The sequence below is a fragment of the Amblyraja radiata genome, chromosome 32 (genome assembly GCF_010909765.2).
Source record: "Amblyraja radiata isolate CabotCenter1 chromosome 32, sAmbRad1.1.pri, whole genome shotgun sequence".
Taxonomy (NCBI): Eukaryota; Metazoa; Chordata; class Chondrichthyes; order Rajiformes; family Rajidae; genus Amblyraja; species Amblyraja radiata.
In genome coordinates, this window is record NC_045987.1 from 16399373 (window position 1) to 16416693 (window position 17321).

Consider the following 17321-nt stretch of genomic DNA (forward strand, 5'->3'; position numbering starts at 1 on the left):
TGTGTTGGTGATCTTCTGGGCTGTATTGATGACTCTCTGCAGAGCCTTCTTGTCAGCCGCAGAACTGTTGCCATCCCATACCAGGATGCCATGTGTCAGGACACTCTCTATGGAGCAACGGTAGAATGACACTAGCAGCTGTTGTGGCAAATTGACTTTCCTGAGTGATCTTAGGAAGTAAAGTTGTTGTTGTGCCTTCTTTCCAGGGGGTGCGTGTTAGTTGACCACCTGAGATTAGCTGAGATGTGGGTGCCCAGAAACCTGAAACTGGAGACTGTCCACTCTTTCTCTGTTTATGTGCAGTGGGGGATGGTCACCCTGCTTCTTCCTGGTCAATGATGGGCTATTTTATTTTATTTGTATTGAGTGCTAAGTTGTTCTCGGAGCACCAGCCTATTAACCTCTGCACTTCCTCCCTGTAAGATGACTTATCGCCTCAGTGATCAGCCTCGCCACTGTCATGTCGTCTGTAAATTTTATGATGGTGTTTGTGCTGTGGGTTGGTATGCAATCATAGGCATAGAGGGAGTAGAGGAGGGGGCTCAACACACAGCCTTGTGTAGCTCCTGTGCTGAGTGTCAGAGTGGGGGAGTAGTGGGGTCCCATCCTGTCTAACTGCGGCCGGTCCGTAAGGAAGTCCTTAATCCATAGGCAGATGTTGTGTTCGAAGCCTAGGTCGGACAGCTTGGAGACCAGTCTGGTGGGTACGATTGTGTTGAATGCAGAGTTGTAATGCACAAATAGCAGTCGTGCATATGCTCCCCGTTGTTCTAAGTAGAGCAGTACAGTATGGAGGGCAGTGGCAATGGCGTCGTCTGTTGATCTGTTTGCTCTGTACGCATATTGGTGTGGATCCAGGGTTGATGGGAGAGTTGCCTTGATGTGCTTAAGGACCAATCTGTCCAGGCACTTCATAATTATTGGTGTAAGTGCAACCGGCCTGTAGTCGTTGAGGCAGGTTATGGCTGTCTGCTTCGGAACTGGCACTATTTCCGATGTTTTTAGGCATGTGGGGACCATGCATTGTGCCAGGGATTGATTGAAGATTTCTGTCAATATGTCAGTTAACTCAACAGCACAGTCTCTGAGAACCCGTCCTGGGACTCCGTCCGGACTGGCTGCCTTCCGTATGTTAACATTCTGGAGTGTGTGTGTGTGACATCAGCAGTCTGTATGATGAGTTTCTGGCTGTTTGCTGTTGGAGCTGGAGTAGTGGGCATGACCGTCTCTCTCCTCTCATGGCGGCCAAATAAGTTGTTGAGCTGTTCTGCCAGAGAGGCACTATTGCTGGTGGATGAGTTGGTATTGTTTTTATAGTTTGTGATGTGCCGTATACCTTGCCATACGCGCGGGATTCTGAGTTGTTGAAGTGACTCTCGATCCTTCGCTTATAGGCTGCTTTGGCGTTCCTGATGCCCCTGTTTTGGTCGGACCTGGCCGCACTATACAGCTCTGTTGCCGGGCCGAAAAGCCATATAGCGGGCTTTTAAAAGGAGGTGGACGCCTTTGGTCATCCATAGTTTATTGTTGGGAGGGATACGGATGCGTTTAGTGTTAGTGACATTGTCTACTCAGCTTTTTATTTTAAAAAGTATAGTGGAGGTGTAGGTGTCAATGTCCTCGTCCTCAGACAAGTCCCAGTCGGTTCGGTTAAAGCAGTCCTGTATTTGCCCAGAAGCTTCCTCAGGCCCACACTTGAATATCCCTAGCAGCTGGTTTGACCATATTGATGAGTGGTCTATATGCTGGAGTTAAAAATAGGGGAATGTGGTCAGATTGGCCCAGATGGGGGAGAGGCGATGCTTTGTATCCATGTTTGATGTTGCTATAAACATGGTCCAATATGTTTTTACCTCTTGTGGGGCATTGCACATGTTGATAGAATTTTGGAAGGACAGTCATTAGTCTCGCTTGGTTGAAATCCCCTGCTATTATTAGGACCTCGTCAGGATGGGCGCTCTGCTGTCTGCTAATGGCAGTAAGCAGATAGCCCAAAGCAGTAGTGGTATTGGTTGGCAAGGCCACAATTGGAATATTGTGAGTAATTTTGGGCACCATATCTGAGGAAAGATGTGCTAGCTCTGGAGAGGGTTGAGAGGAGGTTTACAAGAATGATCTCAGGAATGAGTAGGTTAACTTACGATGAACATTTGTCGGCACTGGGCCTGTACTCGCTGGAGTTTAGAAGAACAAGGAGTACCTCATTGAAACATACAGAATAGTGAAAGGCTTGGAAAGAGTGGATATGGAGAGGATGTTTCCGCTATTGGGAGAGTCTAGGACTAGAGGTCATAGCCTCAGAATTAAAGGATGTTCTTGTAGGAAAGAGAAAAGGAGAAATCTCTGGATGGTGAATCTGTGGAATTCTTTGTGACAGAAGGTTGTAGAGGCCATGTCAGTGGATATTTTTAAGGTAGAGATAGATTTGTGATTAGTACAGATGTCAGAGGTGATGGAGAGAAGGCAGAATTGGGGGTTAAAAGGGAGAGATAGATCAGCCATGATTGAATGGCGGAGTAGACTTGATGGGCCAAATTGCCTAATTCTACTCCTTTTACTTATGACCTTATACTGATTGTATTGTCAAGTATGTATAGGCTAAGCACTGATTTTCTGGCAACTGATGGTCTGCCCACCCCAATAATCTGGACAAAACTATGAGAGCTCAGTAGAAATTCCATGAGCAGCCACAGATGGCATTGCGAGCGACGAGCGATCGTGGAGTCCCTCCGTTGTGAAAGAATCAATTATGCTCTCATTCTTCTTTCCTGTTTTGCAAAGACAGCAAACCCCTCGTATTAACAACTTCCTTATAACAGATGTCGGATATAGCAGACGGACCTGCTGACCCATCCCTGGCTCCCACCATCTCCTCGGCCGTTTAAAACCCCTGTTACACCACCACCCCCGACTCGCAAGGTGCAACAGAGAACCCTTCTTCACACCAAAAGGATACAAAGTGCCAGAGTAATTCAACGATCAGGATCTCTGAAGTACACAGGCGACATTGGGTCCCTTGCACAGTCTGATTCAGTCGGCTGACTTACTCTAGCACTTTGAGTCTACTGACCTTTGGGTCGCTGCCCCCTCTTCCCCAACAGTCGCCTCCACACCACCCCCACCCCAGTCACCTCCTGCCCCGCCCTCTTCTCCCTCCACCCCCGGAGTCGCCGACATACTCCACCTTGGAAATGACACCAGGTGAGATGGAACCGATGGTGACTGAGGGCATTCTGTAGACACCAAGTGCTGGAGTAATGCAGCCGACCAAATCAGTCTGAGGAGGGGTCCCGATGTCACTTATCCGTGTTCTCCAGCGATCCTGACCTAACCACATTACTCCAGCGGTTTGTGTCCTTTCGGTGGGTGAAGAGGGCTTTTGAGGGAGTGGCGTTAAATGGGCGGAGAGATGATGCAAGCCAGAGATGGGTCAGCAGGTCATTCCATTCACATTTAGTTTACATTTTATATTTGTTTTATTTGTTTTTAGCACGTCGTGGCGCTTTAGAGACACAGAAGGGGTGTCGTTAGCGGGCCAGGGGCGTATTATTGTTTCATTATTACGTGACCTTTTGGTCCATAAAAACGGATAATCCAGAAAGGCGCTGGAATCGAGGATGCTAGAAAATGGGTGCTCAAACTGTATAGGTCAGGATTGGGTTATTCAAACCGTTATGACAATATACTAAAGTTGATCATTGTGACATTTCTCTGTAAGGCTTCTGTTTATGATCTCCCAGTTGCCAAACACTTTAATTCCCCTTCCCATTCCTACACTGATCTTTCCGTCCTGTCCTCCATTGTCAGAGGCCAAACACAAATTGGAGAAACAACACCTCATATTTCACTTGGGTAGCTTCCAACCCAGGTATGAATATTGATTTCTCTAACTTCAAGTAACCTTTGCATTCCCCCTCTCCATCCCTCCCCCACCCAAGTTGTACTAGCTTCAAAATCATCTTGTGGAGTCCCGTTGTTTGTAACTCGTTTTCAGCTTGTCCCAAGCTACCAATGGCTTGTTTGTTCTATATCACCGTCTATATCGCTCGTTTCCCTTTCCCCTGACTCTTGGTCTGAAGAAGGCTCTCCACCCGAAATGTCACATTCCTTTTCTCCAGAGATGCTGTCTGACCTGCTGAGTTACTCCAGCTTTTCAATTCTATCTGAGGCTTCTGTTTGTTATTTTACTTTTTTTATAGCATGTGCTTGCTGGTAACTTAACTAAAGGAAGCACAACACAATATTTTCAGTTGTGTGTTTATACCATCCTATCAAGGTCTTATTCTATATGGACAGACTGAGTTGATTGTGGCTGTTCATCATACTTGGATTTCTCAGGTATAAATATAAAAGTTATAAATATTTTTAAATAAAGCAGTTATCTGTATTAGAGGTTTCTTGGTGGGGAAAAAACTAGTAAATGTTTATAATGCAACCTCTGAACTGAAGTTTAAAGATCAAATAAAAATCACAAGATATACGGTAGATCATTTAACTACTTTGCTGATAGATAGATGGCAGTATTACATTATGGTATAATACTACCTCTGGCTATCTAATGTGATTTGATTCTAAATTGACAGAATTGTTATTGATGGCAGTACCACACAACTAAACTTGGCAACAATAGATCCCTGGCCAGTAATTACCATCCTTCTTAGCTGAGAAGTACAACAGACATGTGATGCTGCATAATGGGAAGTAGCCGATTTGGTTTCTTCCAGATTAGCAGCTGGAATTGTACAGGGAAGCCAGATAATGTTGCTTAACTACTGTTCTGTTGTGAAATCTCCAAGAATCCATTATTTTAAGAATGAATCTTTGGTATCACCCTCGCCAAGTAGGTAAGGCAAACAGCAGATAAGAGACAATAGACAATAGGTGCAGGAGTGGGCCATTCGGCCCTTCTAGCCAGCACCGCCATTCACTGTGATTATGGCTGATCATCCACATCAGTACCCCGTTCCTGCCTTCTCCCCATATCTCTTGACACAGCTTTCTTTAAGAGCTCTATCTAACACTCTCTTGAAAGCATCCAGAGAAATGGCCTCCACTGAGACAGAGAATTTCATTTGAGTTTTCCTCATTTCCGTTCTAAATGGCCTACCCCTTATTCTTAAACGGTGGGCCCTGGTTCTGGACTCCCCTAATACCATGTTTCCTGCTTCTAGCGTGTCCAATCCCTTAATAATCTTACATGTTTCAATAAGATTCCCTCTCATCCTTCTAAATTCCAGTGTATACAAGCCCAGTCGCTCCATTCTATCAACATATGACAGTCCCGCTATCCCGGGAATTAACCTCGTGAACCTACGCTGCACTCCCTCAATAGCAAGAATGTCCTTCCTCAAATTTGGAGACCAAAACTGCACACAATACTCCAGGTGTGGTTTCATTAGGGCCCTGTACAACTTCAGAAGGACCTCTTTGCTCCTATACTCAACTCCTCTTGTTATGAAGGCCAACATGCCACTAGCTTTCTTCGCTGCCTGCTGTACCTGGATGCTTACTTTCAGTGACTGATGAACAAGGAACCCCAGATCTTGTTGTACTTCCCCTTTTCCTAACTCGACACAATTCAGATAATAATCTGCCTTCCTGTTCTTGCCACCAAAGTGGGTAACCTCACATTTATCCACATTAAACTGCATCTGCCATGCATCTGCCCACTCACCCAACCTGTCTAAGTTACCCTGCATCTTCATAGCATCCTCACAGATCACACTGCCACCCAGCTTTGTGTCATCTGCAAATTTGCTTATGTTACTTTTAATCCCTTCATCTAAATCATTAATATATATTGTAAATAGCTGCGGTCCCATTACCGAGTCTTGCCGTACCCCACCAGTCACTGCCTGCCATTCTGAAAGAGACCCGTTAATCCCTACTCTTTGTTTCCTGTCTGCCAACCAAATTTCTATCCATGTCAGCACCAGGGAAAACCCGGGGGGGACAGAGGGGACACGTCCCCCCCCCCCATGTTTTGAGAGGTGAGGGACATCCCCCCCAAGTTTTTGTGATCCCGATTTTAAAATTGCCGTTTTTAGCGCTGGATTGAGCCTCCGAAGCCTCGCGCGTGTGTGTGAGTGTGCGCATGCGCGCGTGGCCGCCAAGAAATTGTGTACCCCGTCCCCTCCATGTTTTGATAGTGAGTTCCGTTCTTGGTCAGCACTACCCCCAATACCACGTGCCCTAATTTTGCCCACTAATCTCCTATGTGGGACCTTATCAAAGGTTTCTGAAAGTCCAGTTACACTACATCCACTGGCTCTCCCTTGTCCATTTTCCTAGTTACATCCTCAAAAAAATTCCAGAAGATTACTCAAGCATGAATTCCCCTTCGTAAATCCATGCTGACTCAGACTGATCCCGTTACTGCTTTCCAAATGTGCCGCTATTTCATCTTTTATAATTGACTCCAGCATCTTCCCCACCACGAATGTCAGGCTAACTGATCTATAATTCCCTATTTTCTCTCTCCCGCCTTTCTTTAAAAGGTGGGATAACATTAGCTACCCTCCAATCCACAGGAACTGATCCTGAATCTATAGAACATTGGAAAATGATCACCAATGCATCCACGATTTCTATAGCCACATCCTTAAGTACTCTGGGATGCACACCATCAGGCCCTTGGGATTTATCAGCCTTCAGTCCCATCAGTCTACCCAACACCATTTCCTGCCTAATGTGAATTTCCTTCAGTTCCTCTTTCACCCCAGGTCCTCTGGTCACTAGTACATCTGAGAGATTGTTTGTATCTTCCTGAGTGAAGACAGATCCAAAGTACCTATTGAACTCGTCTGCCCAGAAAGGTAAACATTTTACAGAAAAGTTTGAGATTAAGCATCTGCTCTATGGCAAACCCAACTTGGGGTATCACTTATCTGTTTTACACAAAATGCTAAAGGTTTTATGGTTTGCTGCTTCAGGTGAAAGATATACTGTTAATGAAAAATACATTTAAGAATACTTTTCTCATGTGTTTTTTTAATTTTCTTTCAGCTATGGAGGAATGTTAAGTGCGTACATAAGAATTAAATATCCTAATATTGTGCAAGGTGCTCTGGCATCAAGTGCACCTGTGGTGTCTGCTGCTAACATAGGAGATAACCGGCAGTTTTTTCATGATGTGACTAAAGTGAGTATGTGCAAATAAGTTTGTGTGCCTTTCCCATTGTTCTGAGACAAGTGTTGAGTTTTTTTTTGAAAAGCCTACTTGTTGCAGAACATAGAACACAGAACAGGACAACAGAGGAACAGGCCCTCCTGTCCATTATGTTCGTGCCAAACATGATGCCAATCTACTCTCCCTGCATGTTGTTTGTATTCCCTGCATATTCATGCGCCCATCTAAAAGCCTCTTAAATGTTACAGTTGTTCAGGGTATCTACTTCCATTATTATCCCTGGCAGTGCATTATAGGCATCCACTACTCCAAGTACAAACAAAACTAGCTGTTCATATCTTTACAGTTCCCCCTTCTGACCTTCACCCTCTAGTCTTCGACATTCCCACCCTGGGGAAAAAAAGCTCTGACTGCCTACCCTATCTATGCTTCTCATAATTCACCTCTGTCATCCTGACCACGGTCTACATCCCACCCCAGGCAGATGTCCATCTAGAACTGGAGGAGCTGCACGCCGTGGTCAACAAACACCAGTCGGCGTACCCCGAAGCCTTTACGAACATAGCCGGGGACTTCAACAAAGCCAGCATGAAGAAATCACTCCCTAACTACCACCAACACATTTTCTGCAGCACCAGAAGATTAAACACATTTGACGGCTGTTATACGACCATCAGCGAAGCTTATCGCTCCATCCCTTGCCCTCACTTTGTGAAATCTTTTGCAATGTTGAAATAATGCTATTCACTTTCCTGAATTCCCTAGCTCCTGCGACTTCTCCACAGTAAATACTGAAGAGAAATATTCATTTAAGACAACGCCATCTCCAGGTGACTACATTGATCCTTGAGGAAACCTATTCTCTACCAAGATACCCATTTGCTTTGAATGTATTGACAGAATCTCTTAGATTTCTCCTTTACTTTGTCTGCCAAAGCTACCTAGTCCACTTTTTGCTTATTAAAAACAATGCATAGGAGATATTTCTTGGCCTTGCCATACATTGAAAACAGAAAATAAAGTCCAAATGTGTAAATCTGGAGAGAGTTATTTAATGCATTAGGAAACAGATCTATACAATGTGAGCAAGGGGCCAACGAGTGGCAGCCTATTTTTGTTTATACATTTCACAGGCAATGCAGCCAATGCCTGCAATATCAGGATATTGATATAACCTGTGAATGTCTTGAGTCCTACCAGAGTGGTGAGATTCTGGTACTTTATTGCATTGTGGATGAAGTAGCAATCTAGTGGGAGCTTGCTGCTGGGCACAGTCATATAATTCTGGCAGGGATGGGAGGATAGTTAGAAAGTGAGAAAACTTATAGAATTGTGGAGGATTTCCGACACAGAATGAGGTCAATCTGTCCATTGTGCCCATGCTAGATATCAGTCCCAATACAAAGCCACTATCACCACAAATTATAGGTACAGAGTTTTAGCCTGAACTACCTGATAAAATAATGAATTCCAACCACCCTCTGGAAAAAAATATTTCACATCACTTGCCTCATCTACTAATCATTTTAAACTTGTTCTCCTTGGCAGTTGATGCCTCTGCTAAGGGAAATAGAATCTTCCTAATTTATCTATATATATATTATCATATCCTAATAACGATAAAACTCTGATCTTGGATGTGTGTATGTGTATTTATTTATTCGTTTGTGTGTTTTCACATCTATTCGAAAAAACGACATGCAAATGGGAAAGTTTTTACATATTCTGGTAGTCTGAAATCGGCTAACCTGAACATTTTGTGCTTTATTTCTTGAGATTAATAAAAATGTTCACAAATCTGATCAAAACACCTTTTCCGCTGATGACGTGACAATGGATCTGCCTGCCTGCTGTCTGCTCGTGCTGTGACTGACGTCACCTCCAACCCCTCCCTCCTCCCCCCATTGTTCAAAAGTTGCCGTGTCGACTGAAGACCAAAGATCATAGCTGAAGACTGCGTCGGCCCAACCGGCACTCGCTCGCCTGCTCGCGCCTCGGCTCGGGTCTCTCCCCCTCCCCTCTATCCCCCTCCCTCTCTCTCTCCTCCCCTCCCTCCCCCCCCTCGGCTCGGCCCGGGCCTCCCCCTCTCTCTCCCCCATTCTCTCTTCCTACCCCCTCTCTCCCCTCTCTCCTCTCTCTCTCCCCCCCTCTCTCTCCTCCCCTCCCTCCCCCCTCTCTCTCCTCCCTCCCCCCTCTCTCTCCTCCCCTCCCTCCCCCCCCCTCGGCTCGCCCCAGGCCTCCCCCTCTCTCTCTCCCCCCCTCCCCCCCTCTCTCTCTCTACCCCCTCCCTCTCCTCTCACCCCTCCCCTCTCTCCCCCCTTCATCTACCCCTCTCTCTCTCCCCCTCTCCTCTCTCTCCCCCCTCTCCTCTCTCCCCCCCCTCCTCTCTCTCCCCCCTCTCTCTCTCGTCCCCCCCCTCTCTCTGCTCCCCTCCCCCCCCCCCCCCCTCGGCTCGCCCCAGGCCTCCCCTCCTCTCCCCCCTCTCTCTACCCCCACCCTCTCTCTCCCCCCCTCTCTCTCCCCCCCTCCCTCTCCCCCCGCCTGTGAGTTGGGGAGCTATGCGTGTGGATAGGGCGGGGATGAAAAGGAGCGAACGAATAATATTAATATAGCAAGGGGGGTGGTTAGTGTGTGTGGGTGGGAGGTGGTTAGTGTGTGTGTGGGGGGTGGTTAGTGTGTGTGTGTGGCGCCGCAGGCCGCCCCCTCTCCCCGCAACCGCGCGTTGAGGGGATGGGACCCAACGGGTCCTACTTGGTCTAGTAACTATTAAAACTCTGATCTTGTATGTGTTTGTGTGTGTATAATCACATCTTCTCGAAAAAACAACGCGCTGATGGTAAAATTATTACATATTCCGATAGAGATATTCCCCCTTATCCCAAAATCGCCTTATCTGAAAAATGTATGCTTTATTTCTCCAGTTATTAATGAAAATGTTCAAAAATCTGTAAGGACTTTGAAAAAAAACCCCACTTCTTGCTCACGTTGCGAGTGACACTATGAGGGGCGGGTTGAATCCGCGCTGAGGATCCGAGGCCTGGGCGCTGAGCCTGTCTCAGAGTCCGACGGCTGCTGCTCCTTCGGGCATGCAAGGAGGGAAAGGAGCGGTACCCTCGAGATCCTGGGGACGCGAGGAGGGAAAGTGGGGTGATTGAGGGAGAGATGGGGGTAGGGAGGGAGAGGGGGGAAGTGCGGGAGCAAGGAGAGGAGGGAGAGTGGGGGAGGAGGGGGAAATAGAGGGAGAGGAGACCATTGGGGGAGGTGAGGAGTGGGGGTGGTGGGGATAGAGATAACAAGGGGATATGGAGGGGAGAAGAGTTATGGAGGGAGAGGTGAGGGTGGGATTGGGGGAGGGGAGGAGGAAGGGAAAGAAGAGGGAGGGTGAAGAGGAGGGAAGAAGTGCTGGGAGATGAGGGGAAATGAGCCGTGCCTTCGCAGTTTGGGGCTATGGGTGAGTGGTGGAATATTGCGTTGGAATGGGTTGCGTTGGGGGAACGGGTGAGTGGTGGAATATTACGTTGGGGAACGGGTTGCATTGGGGGACCAGGCCTCCCGTGTGACAGGGACCTAACGGGTCCCACTTAGTCTAGTTACTAATAAAGGAAACCCATTTTTTGTGCCTTTTTATTCGCTGTGTTACAATGCCTTCCCTCATTTTAGGGTCCGTGAACATATACCTCAAGTTCCATCTATTCCTCCACACCCCTCGACATCAGCTGATTTATTGTGCTCATTGGACTTTTCTGTTGCAGTTGCAGTTATTTCACGCTTTACATTGCAATTCTCCAGATTGAATTCTACTTTTCTGTCTTACTGAAACCACAAACATTTTTCCTCAGTGATCAGTTTTTATATCCGCAAACTTTATATTATGTTCTGTGCAGCTAAGTTAAATTTCATAAAATATGATTTAGTCATGTAATGCAATATTTGGAAATCTTGCAGAGAAAGATAGGGCAGAATCGTTTTGGTTTCAAAGTCTTGTCACAGCTACAAATTATTTATGATATTCAGAGATTTAGAAAAATTGTTTTTTTAATCATTATTAAATAAAAAGTGAAAAAACCCAGAAATACTTGCAAATCAAATCAAAAACATTAAAGTAACCAATAAAAAAAATCACTGTTTGCACCTGTATCCTGGAAAAGGAATTTAAACTTAACGTAGTTCTTAAATTTCTGAAGAAATCGCTTAGAAATACTATTGACAACTTAACATGTGGACGCAAAAGAATTAATAGAATCAAACCAGAATGATCAAGAGAATTTGGAAAACAAAACAAATCATTTAGAATTTGAACTTTTCATTTATTCATATATTTAAATGTTTATTCATTTTAATTTCATATTCCACTAAATTAACAAAATATCATATCTTGTGATTGAGAATTTAAGCCGGTTTTGGCTTTAAAAAATCGACACCAGCTTTCTGCCGGATTATTACATCATCAGTTTTGGTTAGAATGCAAACAAATTATCTTAGAAAGCATCCACTATAATATATGAAAAGAATTGTTGATGAATATAGGTGATATTAGAGGAATTTTCTTTATTTTCTTCCATGGATTCCTGGGATTTGCTTGATTTCACATTAATTTTCCTTATTTTAATTCCATTGAATCCTGAGGATTTTTATTCTATTGGTTTATTATGAGTATTATTATTATTTCCAGATGTTTTCTTCCAGCTACCCATGCTCAGCACTATCGTGGAGGACAAAGTCCAAGCGTACTTTTTTGGCTTTTTATTGATGCTGAGAAGTGCCAACCCAACCTTCAACGGTGGGGCCCTGCATGGGAGCAAGACTTTGTTCACAAATACTGTGGTGTAGGGGTGGGGTGAGACATAACAAACCTATGAAACAGCATTTGACACATGGATAATTCAACTTCTTAGGTCAGAAGCTATTGAATGTTTTTCTGAATGCCCTCGATCAAGGGAAAATAGTTGAGAATGATTACTATTCTAAAAGGTAAATCAACTTTAGAAATATAGAAAATAGATGCAGGAGGAGGCCATTCGGCCCTTCGAGCCAGCCATTCATTGTGATCATGGCTGATCGTCCCCAATCAATAACCCGTGCCTGCCTTCTCCCCATATCCCTTGATTCCACTAGCCCCTAGAGCTCTATCTAACTCTCTCTTAAATCCATCCAGTGATTTGGCCTCCACTGCCCTCTGTGGCAGGAAATTCCACAAATTCACAACTCTCTGGGTGAAAATGTTTCTTCTCACCTCAGTCTTAAATGGCCTCCTCTCTATTCTAAGACTGTGGCCCCTGGTTCTGGACTCGCCCAACATTGGGAACATTTTCCCTGCATCTAGCTTGTCCAGTCCTTTTATCTATATCACTAAAAGTCTGATCTTGACCGCTTTTGGCCCACTGTGGCGCGATTTCCGAGAGAACGCCGCCGCTTACGGCCGTCATTTTTAGCCACCTCCCTCAGAGCCACCTTCCGGGACCAGAGGATATTTCTGCAGCCCAATTGTTTGCCTCGCCTTTTTAACAAGTTTGTGTTCACAAAATGAATTTTGGTTGTCAGGTGGCTGCAGCCTAATTGTTTGCCTCGCCTTTTTAACAAGTTTGTGTTCACAAAATGAATTTTGGTTGTCGGGTGGCTGCAGCCCAATTGTTTGCCTCGCCTTTTTAACAAGTATGTGTTCACAAAATGAATTTTAGCTGTCAGGTGGGTTCTGCCCAATTGTTTGCCTCGCCTTTTTAAAACGTTTGTGTTCACAAAATGAATTTTGGTTGTCGGGTGGCTGCAGCCCAATTGTTAGCCTCGCCTTTTTAACAAGTTTGTCTTCACAAAATGAATTTTGGTTGTCGGGTGGCTGCAGCCCAATTGTTTGCCTCGCCTTTTTTAAATGTTTGTGTTCACAAAATGAATTTTGGTTGTCGGGTGGCTGCAGCCCAATTGTTTGCCTCGCCTTTTTAACAAGTATGTGTTCACAAAATGAATTTTGGCTGTCAGGTGGCTGCTGCCCAATTGTTAGCCTCGTCTTTTTAAAAAGTTTGTGTTCACAAAATGAATTTTGGTTGTCAGGTGGCTGCAGCCCAATTGTTTGCCTCGCCTTTTTTTTTAACAAGTTTGTGTTCACAAAATGAATTTTGGTTGTCAGGTGGCTGCAGCCCAATTGTTTGCCTCGCCTTTTTAAAAAGTTTGTGTTCACAAAATGAATTTTGGTTGTCCGGTGGCTGCAGCCCAATAGTTTGCCTCGCCTTTTTAAACAAGTTTGTGTTCACAAAATGAATTTTGGTTGTCGGGTGGCTGCACCCCAATTGTTTGCCTCGTCTTTTTAACAAGTTTGTGTTCACAAAATGAATTTTGGTTGTCGGGTGGCTGCAGCCCAATTGTTTGCCTCGCCTTTTTAAGAAGTTTGTGTTCACAAAATTAATTTTGGTTGTCGGGTGGCTGCAGCCCAATTGTTTGCCTCGCCTTTTAAAAAAGTTTGTGTTCACAAAATGAATTTTGGTTGTCAGGTGGCTGCAGCCCAATTGTTTGCCTTGGCTTGGCTTTTAAAATCATTGCAACAGTTGGATGCCAGCACAAGAATCCATTCGACCCACAATGTCTATACTAGCCCTCTGGAAACCAGTACCTTCGGCCCGCAACACACATACTAGCGCAACAGACATCACTGGCGAGCAATATTGGAATTGGTGGAGAGGTGGAATATTGCGTTGGTGACCAGCTCTCCCTTGTGATGCTGGGACCCAACGGGTCCCACTTAGTCTAGTAATTTTATATGTTTCTATAAGATCACCCCCTCATCCTTCTAAACTCCAGTGAATACAAGCCTAGTCTTTTCAATCTTTCCTCATATGACAGTCCCGCCATCCCAAAGATTAATCTCGTGAACCTACGCTGCACTGCCTCAATCACAAGGATGTCCTTCCTCAAATTAGGAGACCAAAACTCTACGCAATACTCCAGATGTGGTCTTACCAGAGCCCTATACAACTGCAGAAGAACCTCTCTACTATACTGAAATCCTCTTGTTATGAAGGCCAACATTCCATTAGCTTTCTTCACTGCCTGCTGTACCTGCACGCCAACTTTCAGTGACCGGTGTACAAGGACACCCAGGTCTAGCTGTACACCCCCCCCCCCCCCCCCTTACCTAACCTAACCCCATTGAGATAATAATCTGCCCCCTTGTTTTTGCCACCAAAGTGGATAAGCTCACATTTATATTATACTGCATCTGCCACGCATCTGCCTACTCACTTAACCTGTCCAGGTCATCCTGCAACCTCCTAACATCCTCTTCACAGTTCACACTGAAACCCAGCTTTGTGTCACCCGCAAACTTGCTAGTGTTGGTCCTAATTCCCTCTTCCAAATCATTAATATATATGGTAAATAGAGCTCTTAAATACTTAAGAACAAATATATACATAATTAAGCACAAATTATTAATAAATTGGCCAAGACCTGATGCCGCATTTGTCCAGCAGAAGTGCTGGAGAATTATTGAAACTTGAAGCCTGAAATTCATAAGGTTTTTCTTTAAGAATTCAGGAAACCCTTCCTTTTTTTCTAAGAATCGCTATAATTGGAAACATTCTACCAGATATTTTTAATATGATGTGTTTTGCTCATTTGCACACATTGTCTCTGCCTTTGGGTAAGAAATCAGCAAGTTTGATCTTCACTCTAGAAATGCAGCACATGACCCAGATTGTCTCTTTGGGTGCAAGATCAAAAAGTGATATCTTAATTGCCTTATAAAATATCCCTTGGCATTAATAGCCAAGCAGGATATTTTTCTGGAGAGTTAAAATAACATGTATCTTTCAATGATAAGGAAACAAAGAGCTGGAGTAAATCAGCAGGCCAAGCAGCATCTATGGAGAACATGGATAGGTGATGTTCCGGGTCGAGATCTTTGGTCAGTCTTCACATGTTTCATAACTCTTCATGACTACGTGTTTCTACATGTATCTTTCAACCATTGGCATCAGCTGACCAGTTGTACAATTCAGGGTTGTAGGATCTCCCTGTTCATATTGTCCAGTGCATTTAGACACTAAATACGAATGACTGTCTTTAAAATTGTTTGTAGTCGTATTTTGGGAAGGGCTTAAAAATTGTGTTCCTTTTTATTTTTAATTTATAACTCGAGTTTTGAATTTGCTATAACTCGGTAGTATGCATTAGATGATTTAAATTATCTTTTGATCAGGATTTTGAGCGTAATTCACCTGATTGTGTTTCAAAAATCCGACAAGCTTTCCAGGAGCTAGAAAAGTATGCACAGCAACAAGGTATGGGAACAACTTGTTAAAATAAATTTCAAATGTGCCTGAAACACAAGATATATCATAGTCATACAGTTAGGAAACAGACCTTTCAGCCCGACTTGCACACACCGACCAACATGTCCCATCTACACCAGTCCCACTTGCCGGCCTTTGGACTATATGCCTCTAAACCTGTCCTATCCATGTACCTGTCTAATTGCTCCTTAAACATTGCAATAGTCCTTGTCTCAACTACCTCTGGTGGCAGCTCGTTCCGTACACCCACCCACCACCCTTTGCGTAAAAAGCCACTGCTCAGATTCCTATAAAATCTTTTCCCTTTCACCTTAAACCTATGCCCTCTGGTTCTCAATGCCCCCACTCAGGGTAAAAGACTCACCCGATCAAATCCTCATCGTTTTATACACCTCTATAAGATCACCCTCATCCTCCTGCACTCCAGGAAATAGTCCCAGCCTGCTCAATATCTCTCTATAGCTCAGACGCTCGAGTCCTGCCAATATCATAAGATCATATCCTTGCAAATTTTCTCTGCACCCTTTCCAACTTAACATCTTTCCTATAAAATGGTGCCCAGAACTGAACACAACAAATGCTGCCTCACCAACATTTTATACAACTGCACATGACCTCCCAACTTCTATACTCAATACTCTGACGGATAAAGGCCAATGTGCCAAAAACTTTTTTGACCACCCTATCTACCTCTGACACCATTTTTAAGGAATTATGCACTTGCACTCATAGTTCCCTCTGCTCTACAACAGTTCCGTGAACCCTACCATTCACTGTGTAGGTCCTGCCCCTGTTAGACTTTCCAAAATGCAACACCTCACATTTCTATGTATTAAATTCCATCAAACATTCCTCAGCCCACCTGATCAAAGTCCTGCTGCAATTTATGACAACCATCTTCACTATCTGCAATCTTACCCATTTTTGTGTCATTCCAGATATTTGGTCAACTTTCAATTCTGAACATCACAGGAAATATAAAGATATATGCAGGAGCTAACAAGCATTTTGTAGCTACGTGCTATTTAGGAAAAATCCTCGAGTAGGTTTCCTATATCCTATAACATCGTCGGTTGCTAAAGGCACTTGTGTGATCTGGTGCCAAATGATTCCAGTCTTGAAAGGAAGGATTTCATTGTTCTTAATTTGCATTTATTAATTTAAAACAAACTATTGCTTTAGCAGAAAATTCTAATTTTGAAAGTAATTTACTTAATTTTTCACCAAAACTGCAATAACCAAACACACTTTTCAGCAAAATTGGGAATGTTCTGTAATTAACTAGACCCCCCCCCCCCCCCCCCCCCCCACTAAATAATGTTTTTACATAAGTATTATTACTGACCCTATTTTTTACCTCATTGATATGCATTAGTATTTTGCATGAGTATAGTTGCAGTCTATCTCCAATTTGCAAACTTGAGTCATACGCTAGTCTGATGTTTACATTTTCTAGCATTACGATGAGTAATAAAGAAATTACCGGTTATAAGTTGTGCCATGAGGAAATCATGTGTTGAATTTTTTGTCTTCTAAATACTTGTTTTATAGCATGGACCAAAATGGCCAATAAACTATCTCTGTGTAAGCCATTGAAATCCAAAAAAGAACTTGATCAACTATATAGATGGGCTCGAAATGCTTTTACATATTTAGCAATGTTCAACTATCCATACAAAACTGAATTGGGATTACATTTCCCAGCAAACCCAGTGGATGTAAGTATCCTAGTTTTCCTGGACAATGAGCTTTTTGAATAACATAAATATTCCTGTGATCCTGTTCGCACCCATCTCTCCCAATATCTTGTCCCTCTAACTGCCTCTTCCCCCGCCCTCACACCCCTGATCTCTCTCCAGCTATATTAATCCCTCTGGCTCTCGCTCTTGTCACTTACTCCACCCTTCTGC

At 44.1% G+C, this 17321-nt stretch overlaps 1 protein-coding gene across 1 annotated transcript in view; it reads left to right on the top strand.

The window, feature by feature from the left end:
• dpp7 (dipeptidyl peptidase 7) overlaps positions 1-17321 on the top strand; it is a 63719-nt gene that overhangs the window by 19325 nt on the left and 27073 nt on the right. The window contains exons 4-6 of the mRNA XM_033049425.1: positions 7006-7141; positions 15318-15399; positions 16963-17129. Of these exons, the coding sequence (XP_032905316.1) occupies positions 7006-7141; positions 15318-15399; positions 16963-17129 (385 nt within the window). The remainder of the gene's footprint in view (positions 1-7005; positions 7142-15317; positions 15400-16962; positions 17130-17321) is intronic.